The sequence below is a fragment of the Sarcophilus harrisii genome, chromosome 5 (genome assembly GCF_902635505.1).
Source record: "Sarcophilus harrisii chromosome 5, mSarHar1.11, whole genome shotgun sequence".
NCBI lineage: Eukaryota > Metazoa > Chordata > Mammalia > Dasyuromorphia > Dasyuridae > Sarcophilus > Sarcophilus harrisii.
The window spans coordinates 199,308,752-199,328,767 of record NC_045430.1 but is presented as its reverse complement, the minus strand read 5'-3'; the positions used below and the strand labels follow the sequence as shown (position 1 = coordinate 199,328,767).

At 51.8% G+C, this 20,016-nt stretch overlaps 1 protein-coding gene across 1 annotated transcript in view; it reads right to left on the bottom strand.

The window, feature by feature from the left end:
* The window catches only part of LOC100931600 (SCO-spondin), an 82,372-nt gene extending 66,023 nt beyond the window's left edge, over window positions 1-16,349 (bottom strand). The window contains exons 1-25 of the mRNA XM_031940235.1: window positions 16,148-16,349; window positions 15,864-15,940; window positions 15,290-15,463; window positions 14,643-14,725; window positions 14,101-14,271; window positions 13,666-13,907; window positions 13,105-13,207; window positions 12,267-12,425; window positions 11,995-12,074; window positions 11,424-11,570; window positions 10,624-10,786; window positions 10,020-10,260; window positions 9,332-9,476; window positions 9,043-9,160; window positions 8,671-8,846; window positions 7,892-8,122; window positions 7,622-7,787; window positions 7,230-7,464; window positions 3,228-3,417; window positions 3,028-3,122; window positions 2,002-2,258; window positions 1,652-1,786; window positions 538-740; window positions 280-407; window positions 91-200 (exon numbers count right to left, since the gene is read on the bottom strand). Coding sequence (XP_031796095.1) covers window positions 91-200; window positions 280-407; window positions 538-740; window positions 1,652-1,786; window positions 2,002-2,258; window positions 3,028-3,122; window positions 3,228-3,417; window positions 7,230-7,464; window positions 7,622-7,787; window positions 7,892-8,122; window positions 8,671-8,846; window positions 9,043-9,160; window positions 9,332-9,476; window positions 10,020-10,260; window positions 10,624-10,786; window positions 11,424-11,570; window positions 11,995-12,074; window positions 12,267-12,425; window positions 13,105-13,207; window positions 13,666-13,907; window positions 14,101-14,271; window positions 14,643-14,725; window positions 15,290-15,463; window positions 15,864-15,916 — 3,805 coding nt within the window. The 5' untranslated portion in view covers window positions 15,917-15,940; window positions 16,148-16,349. The remainder of the gene's footprint in view (window positions 1-90; window positions 201-279; window positions 408-537; window positions 741-1,651; window positions 1,787-2,001; window positions 2,259-3,027; window positions 3,123-3,227; window positions 3,418-7,229; window positions 7,465-7,621; window positions 7,788-7,891; window positions 8,123-8,670; window positions 8,847-9,042; window positions 9,161-9,331; window positions 9,477-10,019; window positions 10,261-10,623; window positions 10,787-11,423; window positions 11,571-11,994; window positions 12,075-12,266; window positions 12,426-13,104; window positions 13,208-13,665; window positions 13,908-14,100; window positions 14,272-14,642; window positions 14,726-15,289; window positions 15,464-15,863; window positions 15,941-16,147) is intronic.
* Window positions 16,350-20,016: the final 3,667 nt, after the last annotated feature.

The following is a 20,016-nucleotide window of genomic DNA, read 5'->3' as shown; positions in this document are numbered from 1 at the left end:
TTCTGAACTGTTTGCCTCAGTGGGTGAGAGAAGCAGCCCCAAGGGGGTCAGAGGAGAGAGGGCAGGCAGGAGAGGGGGCGAGGCACTCACGGCAGAGGTCCTGGCTGCGCCAGTGCAGGTGGAGCCCGTGACGGGCGCACTCCTCGGCGTAGGTAGCGATGGCCGAACAGAGGCACTCACAGTCGCCTCCTGAGTCGCAGCTGCGGAGGGATACTCTCAGCAGCCGCCCCCTGCCCGCTGCTGCACAAACCCCCCACCCTCAGCCCCACCTTTTCTTACCCGCAGGCGTCATACACGCACCACTCGTAGTACTGCTGAGGGGGCACCTCCACGTGGCACGGGGCAAAGAGTGCCTGCAGCAGCGCCCCGCACCGGGTCCGGGCCCAGCCCACCCTGTGGGCATTCATCTGCAAGGAAAGGGGAGCCCCACACCTGAAGGCGGGCTCTCCCTTCCCGCAGCCTCGGGCTTTCCTGACCCTCCCCTTCCCTTCCCTATCACCCCCTCCCGCGGCTGGAGCAGGATCGCGCCCCGCTTACGGTGCAGGGGTGGGGCGCGTCTCCCGGATCAGGCTCGGGGCACAGAGGGCTGAGGCGCCAGGAGTGGGCGGCCAGCTCGGCGGTGGGCTCCAGGACGCCCTGCCGGCTCCGAAGATCGTTGGCGGCGTCGCCGTCAAAGTCCCCACACAGCCCCTCCACTCGGCCCCGGAATTGGGGGGCCAGCTGCACCGCCACCCGCGTGCCTGGCAGGAGGGACAAGCAAGGCGGCTGTTTAGGAACCAGCGGCCCAGTGTTTTCTGGGGGCAGCAGAGAAATGGGGAGGTGGGCGCGGGACTGTCCACGAGGGGCCTGAAGTCTCATCCCTGATAAAGGCGATCCAGGGGTGATGGCTGCGGGCAGAGAAATGGGGAGGTGGGCGCGGGACTGTCCACGAGGGGCCTGAAGTCTCATCCCTGATAAAGGCGATCCAGGGGTGATGGCTGCGGGCAAGTAGGTGACCTAACAATACTTAGAGAATCCTAGACAGTCACCCCAAACCCACTGGAAACAAGTCACAGCCTTAGCAAAGCTGCAGGACACAAAAGAAACCCCCACAAACCATCACCTGTTACTGACCGAGTCCCTCAGCAAGAGGCAGAAAGAGAAGGTCCATTCCAAATAACTGTAGATATTGGGGGGGGGGGGAAGGGGTCTGCCTGCCAAGACAAACCCAAGGACTGCGAACACAGTCAGAATCTCTCTCAGTCAGATTACAGGCAAGTCACTTAAACATCCGCTAAGACACAGCAGCTGGGACCCTCATGGCATTAATGAAATCAAAAGCTCGCGGTAAGCTTTTGTTTTTTTTTGTTTGTTTGTTTTTTAATGGAGTAAATTTGGGACAGTTGGCCATAAATTTTCTCTTGGGAAAAAAGTCCAACGGCAAAGGGCCGCCTTTAGGACAAAAAGTGGGACTTTGTAAAGAAAGCCTCCTCAAGATTGATTGGGGGGATCCAGGCTTAGGGCTCCGCTAACCCCCCGGGAGCCGTGCTGGCTAGAAAAGCACGGGGAAGATGAGCGGAGCGGGGTCAGAGTCAGCCCGATATCAGCCTGAGCTGAGTGAGCCTCGTGAGGCGAAGACGAGAGCACTGGGGCAGGGGACAAGGCTTCTGACCTCCGTCCCAGAGCAAGGACAGGCCGCGGCGGGCCGTGAGCAGCAAGGAGAGGCCGACTTGTCTCAGGCTCAGCCCGGATCCCGTGTAGGTCTTGGGAGGGCGCACGCTCACGCCGTTCACTGTGACCGCCCGGCCTGCGGGGCAGCAGAAAGATGCTGTGGGCACTGCCCCCCAGGCTGGGCAGCGCTGCCCCTGCGGTGAGACTCTGAGGCGCGAGCAGGGACCAGTCAGGCAGAGAAGGCCCGGGCTGCCAGTCCCCCCAGGGAGCAGACCCGCCGCCCCCGCTCCCGGCCCCCTCCTCTGGAGCGCTTGCTCCCCCATCCCCACCCCGTTCCCTGACCGCGGGCACCTCTGAGCAGGTGCACAACGGTGCTCCCCAGGCGCACAGTCAGGGCCTTGGTGCAGGTGAGGCCGCCCGTCCCACAGGGCAGGTTCTGGGCCGAGATGGAGAAGCCCCCGTCCACCTCCCGAACCAGCAGGTACTCGCAGGTGCCGGGGAAGGTGAACGCCAGACCGTCGAACGTCATGTAGTGGGGGGCTCCCCAGGCCCTGCAGAGCCCTCCGCAGGGCTGACCGGTGCAGCTCCACCGTCCGCTCAGGCACACGCTGCATAGGGGGAGGCGGAAGAATCAGCGGGGGCCGCGGAAGAATCAGCAGGGCCAAGGGTGACCGGGCCTTCGGGGCACAAGCACTGAGGATGCTGGCTTAGGAGCCCAGAGGCTTTTGTCAGAACATGGTGGGTCAGAAACAGTCAGAGGCAAGGAGGCCGGCCGTAATGTCCCTGACCTGACTGAGATTCAGTCCCCAGCTCGTCCTCCGAGTCCCCTTGGTACTGACTTGCACCCAGTTGTACATGGTAATTTTTTTATTATAGTTTTTTATTTACAAGTTATATGCAAGGGTAATTTTACAGCACTGACAATTGCCAAACCTTTTGTTCCAATTTTTCCCCTCCTTCCCCCATCCCCTCCCCCAGATGGGAGATTGACCAATACATGTTAAATATGTTAAAGTATAAATCAGATATAATATAGTACATGGCAATTTGTACAAAGCTCTTTGCACGCTCTCTCCTTAAGCGGAGCTCCCCAAGAGAAACCCATTGATCAATAAGCATTTAATGAGCAACTACTATGTACCAGGAAGTGTGCTCAATGACGGGCTAAAAAAAGGAGCTCACAGCCTGATGAGAACAGGGACCATATTTTACCTTTCTTTTAACACCCAGCACTTAGCAGTCTGCCTGGCACATAGTGGGTGTTTAATCAATGTTTACTAACAGACTGCCCAGGCCGGAGACAGCCAAGCCTCTTCAGAGGCAAGGCGGCAGGGGCTGGGAGCACCAGATCGTGGAGGGACAGAGGGCAGACCTTACCAGGTGTTGCAGTCTTCCTGGATGGTTGAGTTGGGGGGGTACAGCTGCCCGCTGTGTCTGCAAGGGCACAGCTCAGGGGGCACACAATGTTCATCCTAGGCAAGAGAAGAGGAGGATCAAAAAGGATCAAGCCCAGAGGCCAGAGGGAGAACATCATGGACCATGATGTCAGGCCTCCATCTGGACTCTGCCCTACTCACCAGCAGCACAGTGCCCAGGGGGCAGACGCAGCCCTCAGAAGCATCCTGGGCACAGGAGACGTTGGTGCTAAGGCTGTCGCAGGTGAGGAGGCAGGAGCCCGGGGAGTGTATGCGCCCTCCGGGGCAGAGAGCCACTCCTGAGCCACAGTCCTGATCCGTGCAGTTCCAGATGCCCCTGTCCTGGCACAGGCTTACCAGCAGGAAGGAGAACCAGTTCTCTCAATCTGTCCCACACCAAACTCCAGCCCTCCCCCAGCCAGAAAAACCAAGCATCTCCCAACCCAAACCCCGCAGGCACCCAAATCTCACTCCCTGATAAAGGACACAGGGTGCCCCATGTTTTAATTCTGGGCAAGTCACTTATCTTCCTCAGTTTCCTAAACTGTAAAATAGGCATAATAATATCACTTAATCCCCTTGCCACTCCCACCAGGGATGTTATGATGATCAGTCTGTCTCTTTCTGAGCTGAAACTACCTATGGGTGACAATGAGATCAAAGAAATGACCAGTCCTGCCCGTGACAGGGCTGGAGTGAGAAGTGGGAACTGGGGAGGTTCTTGAAGGGGGAAGTCAGGATATTTGAGAGGACATTCACCTGAGTAATGAGACCCCTAAATATACAAGGATTGGGCACGGAATATAGAGCAGGACCAAGACCTAGGTCCCAGGCACCTCAAAAAAGGGAGAGAGAAAACTATCAAAAAAGGGAGCAGGCAGTGTGCTTCTCCCTCCTTCTGGCCGCAGTGTGTAATAGCTGTGTGTGTGTGTGTGTGTGTGTGTGTGTGTGTGTGTGTGTGTGACAGAGAGAGAGAGACAGAGATAGACAGAGACAGAGAGACACAGAGAGAGACAGAGAGAAACAAAGAGAGACATCTAAGATACCACTACACACCTGTCAGATTGGCTAAGATGACAGGAAAAAATAATGATGATTGTTGGAGGGGATGCGGGAAAACTGGGACATTGATGCATTGTTGGTGAGTTGTGAACGAATCCAACCATTTTGGAGAGTAGTTTGGAACTATGCCAAAAGTTATCAAACTGTGCATACCCTTGATCCAAGTGTTACTACTGGGATTATATCCCAAAGAGATTATAAAGAAGGAAAGGACCGTATGTGCACGAATGTTTGTGGCAGCCCTTTGTAGTGGCTAAAAAACTGAAACTGAATGGATGTCCACAGTTGGAGAATGGTTGAATAAATTGTGGTATATGAAAATTATGGAATATTACTGTTCTGTAAGAAATGACCAACAGGATAATTTTCAGAAAGGCCTGAGAGACTTACATGAACTGATGCTGAGTGAAATGAGCAGGACCAGGAGATCATTATATACTTCAACAATAATACTTATATGATGACCAGTTCTGATGGATCAGGCCATCCTCAGCAACGAGATCAACCAAATCATTTCTAATGGAGCAGTAATGAACTGAACTAGCTATGCCCAGAAAAAGAACTCTGGGAGATGACTAAAACCATTACATTGAATTCAATACCTATATTTATGCACACCTGCATTTTTGATTTCCTTCACAAGCTAATTGTACAATATTTCGAGTCTGATTCTTTTTGTACAGTAAATAACGTTTTGGTCGGGTATACTTATTGTGTATCTAATTTATATTTTAATATATTTAACATCTACTGGTCATCCTGCCATCTAGGGAGGGGGGGGGGGGTAAGAGGTGAAAAATTGAACAAGAGTTTCAATTGTTAATGCTGTAAAATTACCCATGTATGTATCGTGTAAATAAAAGGCTATTAAATAAAAAAATAAATAAATAAATAAATAAAAAAGAAACAAAGAGAGACAAATAGAGACAGAAACACATGCAGAAACAGAGACAGAAATGAAGAGGGGGAGAGAGAGAGACAGAGAGAGAGAGAGAGAGAGAGAGAGAGAGAGAGAGAGAGAGAGAGAAGGAGATAGAGAGAGCGGGAGAGGGAGAGGAAAATGTCAGGAGGGGAACTTGAAAGAAGATGCATCTGGTGCTGAGACAATGGATAGCCATAGTTCTCGTATCTTTTGGCGAGTCAGGTTTCCATGATAGAAAGATGATACCCCAAAGAGATCAAAGAAAGAGGAAAAGGACCTACATATATAAAAATATTTATAGCAGCTTTTTTTGTGGTGGAAAAGAACTGGAAACAAAGAGAGAGTCCATCAATTAGGAAATGGCTGAACAAATTACAGTATATGAATGTAAGAAATAAAGGGAGACTTGTGTGAATGAATCAGAAGAACAAGTGATACAATAATGTAAAGACAAACAACTCTGAAAGACTTAAGAAACACCGCTGGACTGAGCAACCATGATTCCAGAGGACTGATAGTGAAGCTGCCTTATGATAGGAAAATGATGGCTCAGGAGACAGAATGAGACATAATTTTTTTGGATATGGTCAATATGCAAATTTGCTTTGCTTAATCAGGCATATTTCTTTCAAGGATGTGTTCTTTTTTTTCTTTTAAATGGAAAATAGGAATGAAAGAAAATAAATGGTTGTTAATTGAATAATAATTATTATTATTCTAAGTTAACATTCATATAAGACCCACTATGTGTGAAACACTGTGTTAAGAACTTCATAATCGTTATTTTAGTTGGTTCTCATAACAACCCTGGAGGATAGGGGCTATCATTATCTCCATTTTATAGATGAGGAAATTGAGACAGTTAAGTGATTTGTCCAGGATCACATAACTTGTATGTATCTAAGGCAAGATTTGAGTTCAGGTCTTCCTGACTCCAGGCCTAGCACTCTATCTTTTGTGCCATCTAGCTTGTTGGACTGGCTAAATGAATAAATAAATGGATCAATAATAGACAGTCTATCATCCATAGGCAGACATAGGATAAGTTAATTACATATGTGTGAACATATAGATATAGTATATATATGTATGTATGTATGTATGTATTAAAAAAGACGGAGAGAGGACTAGAGAGAGCTAATATCAGGAACAACTTGTTAGCAATACAACAGGGTTTCCAGAGGCCAAATGGGAAGGGCATGTGGGGATAGGAGCATGTTGGGGCTGGTTGAAGTGGATGGGGAGAAGAGAGCAGGAAATGGGTGCAAGAGAAAGGAGTTTTTGCCTTAAGAAGGTTTGGGCTCCAGGTTTTGAGGAGGAGAAAAGAATTTATAGCTAGATTGTCACCATCTTTCCTAGGACCAAGGATAACCGAGTCTCAGACCTGAGAGACGATGTTGGATGGAATGGAGCAAAGGTGGCGAGAGAGTTTAAGAGGGACTCTGGACTTGCACTGGGTTAGATCAGCTCAAGGGAGGGGAGCAGTGTCTCATCAAAGCCTCCCTGCCCCAACTACAATCATGGCTGGCTTTTACAAAGTACTTTAGGGCTTTACAAATATTACCCTCACAACAAGCCTGGGAAGTAGGCGCTATTATTATCCCCTTTTTAGAGATAAGGAAGGCAGAAAGCAGTTCCCTGATGCTCTGTGTGTCTGAAGCCAGAGTCACATGCAAATCTAGTTCTGTCCACATTCCTCTGGGTTGATATTTCTATATAATACACTAAAGTGGACAAAGCACTTTACGTACATTTTCTTATTTGATCCTAACAACTGCCCTGTGTGTGGTAAAAGAGTTATTGTAATCATCCCTATTTAACCAAAGCCAAAACTGAGACTGGGTATGATAGTCATCTGTCCAAGAGGAAGCAGCTCCGTAAGTGGCCAAGCGGCTGCTCTGAACTCCTCATTCCTTGGACCACACCATCCTGCCCCCCAAATAATCCCAATCCTGAGCTTTTTCAGCTACCACTGTCTCAACCATGAGAACACCCTTGTAGCCTTCCCTGTGGTGATCCAAGGGTCTGCATCTCTCATCCTGGTGCCTTAAACTTTGATTTGTGCCCCTTCTTCCCCCTTGTCCCCTGCAATGCATCCTGAAGGCCTCTCTCACCAGACCCCCTCACCCCAAGCTTTCCTTCCTCTCAGCCTCCCCCTGGTCCTCGGGATCGGTCCTCACCAGCGGCTGCATCCCTGCGAGACGGCGCTGCCCGGAGCATGAGACCGGCCTCCCTGCTGGCAGGGGCACAGGCTGGGGGGCACACACTGGCTCTCATGATCCCACAGCAGGCCAGAGGGACAGTTGCAACCGGCCACGCAGCCCACAGGCTCCCCACAGGCCTCGGGTTCTCCACATCTCCGGCTGCACGCCGGGGCACACTCCTGGTACTCTTGGCCGGCTGGACACACAACAGCTGCAGATGGAAACAGACACGGGTCAGAAGCCTATTCCCCGCATGGGGAGATTCTCTGGAGAGGAAGGAAGGACCCAGATCGCTGGGGAAACTGAGGAGCAGGATCTCCACTGAGGAGAAGGGCTGGGCTGGGAAGGTGGGCAGAAGCGGAACTCACGGCACAAAGTCTGGCTCCTCCAGGGGCCTGGCACACCCTCCCGGGCACAGTGGCGGGCATAGGCCGAGAGCACAGGGCACAGGCAGTCGTGGCCCGGGGCACAGCCGCACACGGCTGAAAGGCACCGCAGCTGGTAGGGCTCTTGCTCCACCAGCCTGTGACATCGCTGGGAATGAGGGGGAAAGGAGTGAAGGTCTCCTTCCCACCAACCAGTGTGCTTAACCCCAGTGCTGTGACCCTCTCCACAGCAATGGTCCGGCGCTTGGGTACCTGGAAAGCCGGGCCCTGGAGAACGGCACAGGCGGCTTCTGCGTAGAGACGGCGCTGAGCATGGGTGCTGCAGGGGTTCAGTGGGACAACGGGAGCCCCCACCTGGCAGGCTCCCTCCCCACCCAGCTGAAACTTGCTGGCAAAGGCCCCCACGCTGGATTCCACGTCTCCGGCGGGGGTCAGGAAATCATCCTGCTGGTTCCAGGTGAAGGTTCCACACATCCCCCTTACCTGGGACCACCAGTGGGAAGAGATCAGAAGCCTTCTCATCTAACTCATAACAAAATCCCTCCATCACCCCCCTACAAAGTGACCACTTCCATTTAAAATGCCTCCCTCAGTGGGAAAACTTCTGGAGCAACCCATGCACCCCAAGACAGTTCTGAGTGTTAGGGAGGTTTTCCTTGGGTCGAGCCAACATCTGCTTCTTCTCCCACCGACCATCCGTAGTCCCCCCACATTGGGCCAATCAGAATAGCTTCGATTCTCTTCAACAACAGTCCTTGGAAGGAACGCTGGACTGGAGAGCGAATTCGAATCTCAACTCTGCCACTTAATACTGCGCCACCTTGGACAAGCCATCTCATTTCTCTGGGTCTTCCTCATTAATAAAATAGGGAATTTGGGAGAGACGGTCTTGAACCCTATGACTCTCATCCCTGTCTTATCCAGCTAAATATTCCCAGTTCTCCCCATCACTCCCTAGGGCCTCCTTATTCTGGTTGTTCACCTCCTCACCTGTTCCTCCCCCCAGGGCCTTGCCCCCTCCCCAGACATACCCTGTGGGCATAGAGCGGTTCCAAGGTAATATAGGCAGCAGGTTCATGTAGGCCCCAGAGGAGCCAGACTCCGGGGCCACGAAGCAACAGAAAGGTGGAGGAGGCTCGATGAACACTAAGACCTCCGGGCCCAGCCCAAGGTAATGCTACCTCTCGCCTGCCTACCAGCACCGCCCCTGGGGACAAAGAGAGCATTGGGAGGGGGAGAGAGGGAAGCGGAGACCACCCAGAGAGGATTGGGAGTGTGTGGAGGGCACGCCAGGGGCAGGGCAGCAAAGAAGGGAGACCCTGGGGGAGAGCGAGTTGTGGTGAGGCAGGGTGTAAGGGAAATGTTCTGGAGACAGAAGCCATGGTTTCAGGGCTGGGGGGCACCTGAGTCCCGCAGCTGCACGTGGACTTTCCCCAGGGTGACAGAGATGGCACGCAGGCAGCTCCCAGCCTCACAGACCCCATGCTCTAACACCACCAGCAGCTGCCCCTTCAAAGAATCCTAGGACAGAAAAAATTTCAGAGCAGATCCACGGTCTGCCTTTTTCCTCCTCGGGTCTGTGCCCAGCTACCCACCCCAAAGTGGGCAGCCGGCTCTCATGATAAAACGCTTTACCAGAAGGGCCATGTGTAGACAGTTTGTTTCCCTTTTGGCTCCCCCTCTGATGCCCACCTGTACCAAGGTGTACCGGCAGCCCCCAGTGCCCTGGAAGAAGAAACTTCGTCCATCGAAGGTGGTGTAGTGCCCATCCCCGCCCACTGCACATTCTGCTGGGCATGGCTTCTGGGAACAGTGCCAGTGGCCTTCCTGGCACACGCTGAGGCAGGGAAGAGAAGGCTGGATCAACAAGCACATCCCGGAGAAGGTGGGAGCCGAGCTGGGGTGAGCCCCTCGCCATCCCTCCCTTCCTGCATCTGAGCAGATGGAGCACCCATCTAAAGTCAGAAATATCCAAGTCCAAATCCTTTCTCAGAGGTGTCCCACTCTAACTCTGGGCAAGTCCCTTAACTTCTCTCAACCTCAGTTTCCTCATCTGTAAAATGGGGATAATAAGAGCATCTACCTCAGAGGGTTGTTGTAAGATTCAGATAGTATCATTTATGTAATGTGCTTTACAAGCTTTAAAAGACAGTTACTCTTGTGACTATTATTATGGTTACTCCATTAACATTCTTATCATTGTGAGTCACTCTGGCCAAATTCATGGGGAGATCAGACACCCCGAAGCAGAAATGTGAGGGGGGTAGGGGTCTGGGAGACAAGGGGAGCGGCATAGAGGGCAGGTCGGTTGGAGTGCAGAGACAGAGATGAAGGACCGGCCGGGGCCTTGCCCCGAACGCTGGGGGGAGCCCCGGCTCACCACGGGTTGCACAGCTGGTACACCGTGTCGCCCGGGGTGTGGCGCTGGCCGTGGCGGTAGCAGGGGCAGCGAGCAGCGGGGACGCAGAGGGGGCCGTCCCTGTACAGTCCCGGCGGGCACTCACAGCCGCTCACGCAGCCCTCTCGGCAGCGCCCCTCCTCCTGCTCGCCCACAGCCCCACAGCTGGGGGGGCAGGATGACGCACAGTCCGAGTAGAGCTGCCCCCCGGGGCAGAGGCGCTCTGTGGGAGCAGGTTAATGCACGATGAAGGTGGCGATGGCCCTTCTCCCCCACCCCCCACCCCAAGCCGGGCGCAATCTCAGGGCTGGAGACAGCAAGGGGGAGAGGGGGGAGGGGGGGGAGACCAAAGCCCGCTGGTGGCCGGAGGGGGGTGATGGGGAGGGCCCTGCTTCTGGACCAAGGCCACAGAAAAACATCCGGGCTGTGCGGGGGCCCAAAGGGTCCTCCGGGATCTACTAGGGGTGCCCTGGGAGGCAAGGCCCAGAGCGGCCTCCTGAAACTCCCAGTCGTAGCCAGCGATGCCCGGGATGAGGAGGATGGGGAGAAGGGAGGGGAGGGGGCACAGGAAGAGCCAGAACGGTACCGCAGAAGCCAGGCTCCCGCCAGAGGACGAGAACGTCGCGCTGGGCACAGACGCGGGCGTAGCTGGCGAACGTGGCGCACACCGCCTCCCGCCTCCCCACCGGCCCACCCCCTGCAGTGCAGTAGGCAAAGAGGCAAGCTTCATGGAACCCGCCGGGGGGGACCTGCAACGGGAAGCACAGTGAGCCAACTAGCCTGTGACTGTGCCCCTCGCCCCCTCCTGGGTCCCCCTTTTCTGCCTCTCAGGGGTCCCCCATTCATAGAATCCCATATTGTCAGAGCTGAAAGGGCCCCCAAAACCTCCGGCCTGGGGGTTCCAGGGCCTCCCCAGGGCCACCTAAGGCACTGAGAGCCCCTCCCGGGCCTGTGTTTGGTTGTTTTCCATAGAACTGTCCCAGCATTTATTAAGCGCTGCGCCTTACAGAGAAGGAAAGGCTTGCCCTCGGATCATTCGCCAACTGCTTCAATTAAAGGGAAGATTTTGCCCCACAATCAGCCCCCCCTCCCCCAGGGAAAAATGGTTCTTGGGTAGAAAAAAGTAGCAGCGCAAGGATCCTCCCCGACACCTAGTTGAGTCTGGGGCAGCTAGCAGAGCTCCCAGGGGAGGAGGGAGGGAATGGAGGGGACCGTGGGCCGAGTCAGGAAGGGGGTTCTGGCCCTGACTCGGGACCCCGAGCAAATCACTCCGCCCTCGGAGACTGCATCTCCTACCTGTGAAAGGGGAGGGTCTATAACTGTGGCCGAGTCGGCTCTCCCTTTTGCCTCCAAATCTACCTGCTGCTCCCCCGCCAATCCCCGCACCTGGACGTGACACTCTCTGAAGGGACCCTCCAGCAGCCGGTGACAGACGTCCTGAGCTTCGGCCTGCAGCAGCCCCGCCCCTGCCTCTGTATCCTCAGCGGGGCCCCTGCAGCTCTGAGATGCCTCCATCGCATCCCCACACCCAAGCTGGGGAGGAAAGGAAGGTTTGTAAAGCAGGGCAGAGGGCAGAGGAGGCCTAGGAATGCCAGTTCTACCCCCAGCCAGAGCTCCTCTAAATGGAGGTGGCAAAATAGAGAGCCAGGGAAGGAGCAGACCCCAAACCTGGACCCTGAGTGGGTTAACCGGCTGTTCCGGGGGCCAGTCACTCCTGGTGACTGCCTGGTGCAGAGGTCTGTCCTGGAGCCCCCGGCTAGGTACAGTGCTGGGAAGCAGAACCTGCTACTGGTGCTGCAGTGGGGCTGGGGGACGGAAGGTCGTTTCAGAGTTCTGGGGAGCAAGAGGAGGAGGAAGAGGGTTCTACAGAAAATGGGGCTGACGGGGCCCAAAGAGCCGGACTAAAGGCCCGGGGTGTGGGAGGAGAAAGCCTGGAGTCAAGGGCAAGACCTCTCACCTCCGAGTGAGGGGACTTCCAGGAATTGCCAAAAGTAGCAGCTAACACGGCTTGTTCCCCATCAGGCTCCAGAAAATCATCTGCAGGAGTTGGAGGAGGGAGCCCTCAGCTTCCAGCTTCATCTGCAGCTCTCCCCTCCAGGTTCTCTTTCCAGCCCACTCTCCCTGCCCACTCCCCTCACCCCTCCACACACACATACTCCCTGCACACACACACACACACACACACACACACACACACACACACACTCATTCTATCCCTGAAACCCTTACCCTCAGGTTGGCCATTATAGAAGCCACAGAGACCCCTGGTCTGTCCCTGGAGTTCATGGTCAGCGGTGAGTGAGACAGAACCAGCCCTGTCCGTCCTCACCGCCACACCCAAACCTCCAGACAGGACTAGCCAGTCCCCTGGCCACTGCAGGCTCAGCCCTGGACAAGGAGAGAGAAAGGGATAGGGGATGACTAACTGCCTCCTCCTCATCTCCATTCCCAGCTTTGCAAGGGCAAATTTAGGAGGACGGGGGGCAGGAGATAAAGCCTTTCTTTCTCTTGCATCTCCTAGAGAGAACATACTTGATACTTTTTGCAGTAGTCTGGGATGCTGAAAGTAACATCACCACTAACTAGAAGACGTTGGTCGAGTCATTTAAACTCTGCAGACTCCAATTTCCTCATCTAGTTAGTGAGGAGATTAGGCTTTGGGGTCCTTTCCATTTCTAATGGTCTATGACTCCTCATAATCCTTTCCCATCTGCTGTCCCATTATCTCTCCACAACATCCCTGTGACATAGGCAGGAGAAGCATTATTATCTCCATTTAACAGCAGAGCAACCTGAGGTTCAGAGAATATGCTATTTGGTTTTTGTTTTTTTTTTGTTTTTGTTTTTGTTTTTTTTTATCTAAGGTCATACAGTGAGTTGGTAGCAAAAGCTAAGTCCCCTCGGTCCCCAAACCAGGGAGAAGATGAGAGGAAGCACGTGAGCCCTTGGTTTCCCCATCCCTCAGCCTTTGGATCCCCTCAGTTTCCCAAGAGATGCCCCTGCCCTAGGTGGGCAGAGGAGCTCTTACAAAAGCTTTACCTCCTCAGCCTCAGGGAAGAGCACTCACCATGCTGCAGTAGAGGTTCCCCCTCCAGCACTAGTGCTCCATTTACTGAGACATTGGACCCCTGGATCAGCACCTCATCCTGCCCCATCAGAACCCGAACAGTCTTGGAGCAAGAGGAGGGAGAGAATAGAAAGCCATCATTCAATATTTAATAATAATAATAGCATTTATATAGGGCTTACTACATACAAGGCACTGTGTAAAGAGCTTTACAAATACTTCATTTGTTCCTTATAATAATCCTCAGAGATAGGGATTATTATCATTCCCATTTTACAAATGAGGAAACTGAGGCAGAGGTTAAGTGACCTGCTCAATGTTACACAAATTATAAAAGGCTGAGACGGGATTTAAATTAGGTCTCCCAGCTTCAGATCTGGCACTCTGTCCTCCCAGCTGCCCCCAAGGATGGTGAGAACAGGGGCGGGGGGAAGTCATGGGTTTTAATAATTAAGGGGTGAGAGAGCAATCTCGGTGGTATATGGTAATGGTGGTGATTGACGGGCATTTCTTCCGGCTTTGTCCTGGACCACCCCTCACTTTGACTCCCTAGCCCCTCACCGGGTGGCAGTAATCGGGTCGGGGGCAATGGCCAGGAGTGAGGTAAACAGCCCAGGTGGCATCCGTATCCCCTGCAAGTAGGTAGGTGCATCGGCCCAGGAAGTGGTAGTGACGCCCATCAAAGGTCTGGTAGTGGAAGCCCGACCAAGTGGTGCAGGTGGCCGAGAAGCCCTGGCGCTGGCTCCGGAGGTGGCCCACTGCCCCAGGCAGGGGCTGCAGGAGGGCCGGGGACAGCTGGTGACCTGGGGAAAATCATCCACCCTGAGCCAAGGGGCAGGAGGGCAGAAAGCAAGGGTGGGGCAGGGGGCAGAAATCGGAGCTGTGCATTCTATGGGCTAGAAAACAACAGTGTAAGGTTGGCCCCCTGGGGACCGGACACTGGGGAGAACTGGAGGGCTCATGAGCTTGCCCGGAATATGTGGGGAGGATACTCACCTGTCAAAGGCCAGGAAGAACAACTAAAGCAGTGTTCTGAGCTGTCATTCCACCAGCTGCGCCCCCAGGGCTGGGCACAGCACTCCTCCAAGCTGTCTGCTGAGGCGTTCAATAAATCTGGCCCTCCTTGGCACTGCCATGTGGCAAAACAGCGATCTGCAGTGCCGGCACCTGCAAAGGAAACCATGGCTGGAAAGGAAGGCATCTGGTGCAGGAATATCCGGGTGGGGGGAACATGGGAGGCGGGGCTTGGCTGGGACCTGGGCCTCCCCACCCACTCTGACAGAACCCGCTCCTGATCCCAACTCTCCTGATACTTCTGACGTGGGCCCCTTTCAGCTCTGTATCTTGAAACAGATGTCACACAAATTATAAAAGGTTGAATCGGGATTTAAATTTAGGTCTCCCCGCTTCAGGTCTGGCACTCTGTCCTCCCAGCTGCCCCCAAGGAGGGTGAGACCAGGGGGAAAAAGTTTTAATAATTCAGGGATGGGGGAGCAATCTCAGTTGGGCAGTGATGGGCACTAAGAGGTATCTCTCACCTAGAGTGCAACGGGGCCCTCTCCACCCCGGACAACAGGCCCTCATTGTCCGGTTCCATACCACCGGCCGCACATCAGCTGGTCTGGAACACATAAAGCCAGGAGGGTTAATGTAGCATTTTGTGTTCTTCAGGCCCCCGGGGAAGGAGGGCTCATAATGTCATGCAAGTGGGGCTAGAGATTGGAGTGCTTCTTGGGAGGGGCCCCCTCCCCTCATCCAGAACTTTCCCCTCCTTCCAACCTTTCCCACTGCCTAGTCAGCCTACTTCTCTCATCCTCAGGTGTCTCCTACCCTTAGGTGTACATACATAGAAAGAAGGAAAGTTCGAAGTTGATGAAAGATGGGAAAGACAGATAGACAGAGGTCTGTCTCTATCTGTGAGTGTGTCTGTCTGTCTCTCTCCCTTCCTCTGTCTTTCTTCCCCCTCCTTTCTCTCTTTCTGTCTCTGTGTCTCTCTGTCTCTGTCTCTCTCCCCTTCCTGCCTCTTTTCTCTCACCCATGCCCCTGACCCCACTTATTCTCCCCTGCCTCAGCCATGCCACCCCCTGCTCAAGCCCTCACACCTTTTCTCCTCCCCTGAGCTCTATTTCCTGTCATGCCCCCAGCCCCATTGTCTAGGCCCAATTTCCCCCCTTCCTCTTCTCACTTGTAGATCGGGCAGAGAGCAGCAGTGGGGGAGTCTGTGGGCCTGCTCCTGGCCAGGTCCAGCTGCCAACCCTGGTGAATATAATGGTAGAGATAGCTGCAGGGCACCAGTTCCTCCCGTCGAGGGGTCACCACCTCCTCTACCCGGACAGTTTCTGTCTGCTGGCACCATCGCCTGTCCAGGAAATAGCAGAAGAGTAGTTGGTACCACAGGACCCCTCCGTTGAACTTTCCCAAGAATTTCCACCCATAACCCCCCTGGCACCTCAGAAGGCTAATCAAATTGGGGGGAAGGGGGGTACAGAAAGTATAAGAAATGCCAAGGACAAAAAAAAGAAATCTAGTTTCCTGAGGAGTCATGGGACTCCTCAGAGATGTCAAGAGGATATCAAAGAACTGAAATAATAAGCAGCAATCTCCTCTGAAGTTGGGAGGGAACTGACATTTCTTGTTCTAACCCCAGCCTACATAGGGGTAGGAAGTCAGGGTGAAAGAAAATATGGAAGAGAAGAGCTGACTTTTAGCCTTTAAGATTAAGCCCACGTCCTGAGTGGCCGTGGGAGCAAGACTCTTACCCATCAGTCCAGGACCAAATGGCCCAGAAACAGAGCAGGACTGGGAGCAGCATGGGATCTGCTCCTCCTGAGACCACCTGCAGAAGACAGGGAGGGTTATAGAGAGAAAGAGGAGCTGAGACCCTGAGAACTGCTGCATAGCTATGCGGATATAGCCACAGACCCTTATTCTCCATTCTCAGGACCACTGCCCACCACCTGCTCTGAAATTCCAGCATGACTGTCTGTCTGAATGCCCAGGCAGGCGAAGGTTCTCAGCCCGTCCTCTCTTCCACATCACTCACCAGTCTTTCTTCCCAGGTAGGTTGGGAAGTGTCAGATCCCTCGGTCTCAGGAAGCTTTTATTCTGCTCTCAGCCACGCCTCCAGGGCAACATCTGAGCGGTCCCAGATCGGATCTGACCCCTTGATACCACCAGAGGCCAGCAATGACAAGTCATCCTGGAAACCATCTGTTTTTCTACCTCCTAGTGTTTGCCTCTGTGTGTGTGTGTGTGTGTGTGTGTGTGTGTGTATGAGAGAGAGAGAGAGACAGAGACAGAGACAGAGACAGACAGAGACAGAGAGAGGAGAGAGACAGAGACAGAGAGAGGAGAGAGACAGAGACAGACAGAGACAGAGACAGAGAGACACAGAGAGAAAGAGAGGGGGGAGAGAGAGTGAGACAGAGACAGAGAGAGGAGAGAGACAAAGAGAGAGAGAGACAGAAAGAGGAGAGAGACATAGTGAGACAGAGACAGACAGACAGAGAGAGAAAGAGAGACATAGAGAGAAAGAGAGACCAAGAGAAACAGAGAGAGAGAGACAGAGACAGAGAGGGAGACAGAGAGAGACAGAGAGACAGAAAGAAACTGCAAAATCTGTATTAAAACTACATAAAGGGGGCAGCTAGTTAGTGCAGTGGATAGAGCATCAGCCCTGAACTCAGCAGGAGGTAAGTTCAAACATGACCTCAGACACTTAACACTTCCTAGCTGTGTGACCCTGGACAAAGTCACTTAACCCCAACTGCCTCAGCAAAAAACAAAAAACAAAAAAACTGCATAAAGGCATAGACATCTCAACAGTATAAAATCCAAATTATTATCTTTTCCTAAAAAAAAAAAATAACCATCCTACTAGGCTTTGGTTGTTTTTCATGTTGCTGAGTTAGGCTGTTTTAATAAAGAAGTTTCTTTGAAATTGGGAGGGGGGGATAAACGGTCTGTATCCAGGCCATCTTCCCCACTTCCTGTAGTTCTCCCCACTTCCCAGTAAAGCCTTCTCTTTCCAGACCCCCAAAAAGAAAACACCTTCTGCCTTGCATGTGTGTATGAGAGAGCCAGAGAGAAATTGGATGGGAGACCTAACGGGCTCCTCCATCTCTGAGTGGGTGCGTGTGCACGTGTGGGTGTACATAGGATTCTTTCCCCAGGTATCCCTGAGCGGGCCTTTGCCCCTGCTGCAAGGTTCTCTTTCAGAGAGAATGCCATTAGAAGCTGGGACATTTCAAGTTTGCCATTGGCACTAGGTCAGGAATAGCAGGGGAGGAGAGAGACAAGTCAGGGCAGAGAAACGGGGGGGCTCCCTTGAGAAGGGCCTCCCGATCCGGGGGGAACATCCTGGGTCCAGCTGAGATGAGCCGGATGGGATGATCCAAAGATCCGGGTTGGGGAAAGGCAGGACCCGGGGGTCCGTGCTGGCTGAATCCTAGTTACCAGTCATCCCCTCCTGAAGGCCAAAAGGTGGCCTTGGACTTAAAGCTCAACCTCTGGCCTCCCCCTCGGCTCCTCCGAAGCCTGAGGCAGCGGCCCAAGAATTCTCCACAATCTTCCTGCCCAGTAACAAAGAGGCCTGAATGGAGTACAGCCAGGCCAGTGGCCAGGCTGATTCTGGGGCTTGAGGAGAGAGGGGAGGGGAGCAGGGGGAGGGGAATGGAACCAGCATCCTGTCTCTAGGGCCCTATCCGAGGGGAACCCCACAGGAGGCCCTGAGAACAATTCCGGACTAGGTCACCGAAACACATAGTGCTAGTCCTATACACACTTTCCTAATTAGATATGGATAAGCTCCGTGTGGATGTGTGTGCCTGTCTGTCTCACTGTCCCTCTGTCTTTCTCTTTCTCTCATAGATACACATAAACACCTTCTCTGATCAAAGGGAATAAATAGCTGGACATTGTAGCGAATTGTAAAAAAAATAAAATAAAATAAATAGTATTTGGAGTCAGGACCTAGGTTTACATCTCATTTCTGCTGCTTCTAGTAACTAGTTTTGTGTGACTTTAGAAAAGTCACTGAAATTCTACATCTCATTTTCTTCATTTATTTTGTAAAACTGGAGGGGGAGGGGGAGTTTGACCTTCTTTGTTGTCCTCAACTCTAAAGTCCTTCTGGCACTAAATCTTAGGAGAGACCTTTCCAGCTACCTTCTTTTAGACAAGAAACCACAATCTTGGGCCTCTCTGTCTCTGTCTCTTTTTCTCTTTCTGTCTCTCTGTGTGTCTCTCTCTTCTTCTCTCTCTGTCTCTCACTGTCTCTCTCTCTCTGTGTCTCTCTCTCTCACACACACTCACTCATACTAAATCCCAAGTTGTCTCCTACACGTTCACTCAGTCACCAGAGTCATCCCTAGGGTATGATGAGCAAGCAGAGCAGTGATTTAAAAAGGCAACAATTAAGGGAGAAAGAAGGCAATAGTTCCACCTGTTGTCTTTTAAAGACCTAGGCTCTGGTTCAACCATTCCATTCAATTCAATAAACATTTCTCTGACACCTGTTAAGTGGGACACTATGCTGGGAGCTGGGGATACAAAGGTAGAAAATGACTTGGCCCCTGTCTTCAAGAGTTAATAATTTATTCATAAGAAATGAACATTTCTAAGTATGATGAACAACAAAATGTGATAAATATACAATGAAGAACTCCAGAAGAAGTGCTCTGAGGTGTCTAAAGCCCCAGGCCTAGAGTCAGGAAAATCTGAGTTCAAATCTAGCCTCAACTATTTATCTTCAGCAAGTCATAATCTCTATTTCCCTCAGTTTCTTCAATTGTAAAATGATGATAATGATAGTTCTCAGAGTTGTTGTAAGGATCAAATGAGAAATAATGCTTTTAAAGTGTTTTGGCACAGAACTTGGCACAGAGTAGGTACTTAATAAATGCTGGTTTTCTTCTTCCTTTTAAGAAATTTGAGGAGACCCCTGCATTTTTGATTTCCTTCACAGGCTAACTGTACAATATTTCGGAGTCCGATTCTTTTTGTACAGCAAAATAATGGTTTGGACATGTATACATATTTTGTATTTCATTTATACTCTAATATATTTAACATGTATTGGTCATCCTGCCATCTAGGGGAGGGGGTGGGGGGAAGGAGGGGAAAAATTGGAACAAAAGATTTGGCAATTGTCAATGCTGTAAAATTACCCATGCATATAACTTGTAAATAAAAGCTATTGAAATTTAAAAAATTAAAATCAATAAAAAATTAAAATAAAAAAAAGAAAGAAGAAATTTGAGGAGAGATAGCACTTTCCCTGAGGAAAAGCCCTTCAGCAGCTGAGCTGGGTTTTGAGAAAAGGGATTTCAATCAGTGGAGACTGGAAGGAAACACATTTCATGTCTGTTTGAGCCTATACGGACCCAAGGAAATTGGAAAAAGAATCAAGTTTCCCTGGGAAACTAAGAGCATAAAGCAGAATGTTATGAACTATAATCAGAAACGAATGGATTATAAAGTCTTAGATTTAAAGCTGGAAAAGGCCTGAAGGTCATTTAGTTCAGTTCCTTCATTTTAAATATGAAGAAAGAGCAATCTAGAAAAGTTAGATGACTTGACCATGATCACACAAGCAACAAATAGCAGAGTTGAGATCTCAGACTCATGGCCTTTGACCTCTAATCTGTACTATTGTACTATTCTGACTTAGATTGGGGCCCTATCGTATTGGGTCCTGAATGACAATTTAAGGAATCTGTCCTCATTATCAAATGAGATAATATATGCGCCTGGCACATAGTAGGCGCATAATAATCCTTCCCTTCCCCCATCATAGGCTACAGTCACTTAAGTTTTTTGAGTAGGGGGATAGGCCTGAGCAGATACAGGCATTTGAGATGTTTTAACTGCTGTGTAAAAAGATCGATCAGAGAAGAAAGGGAGGGAGCTCGG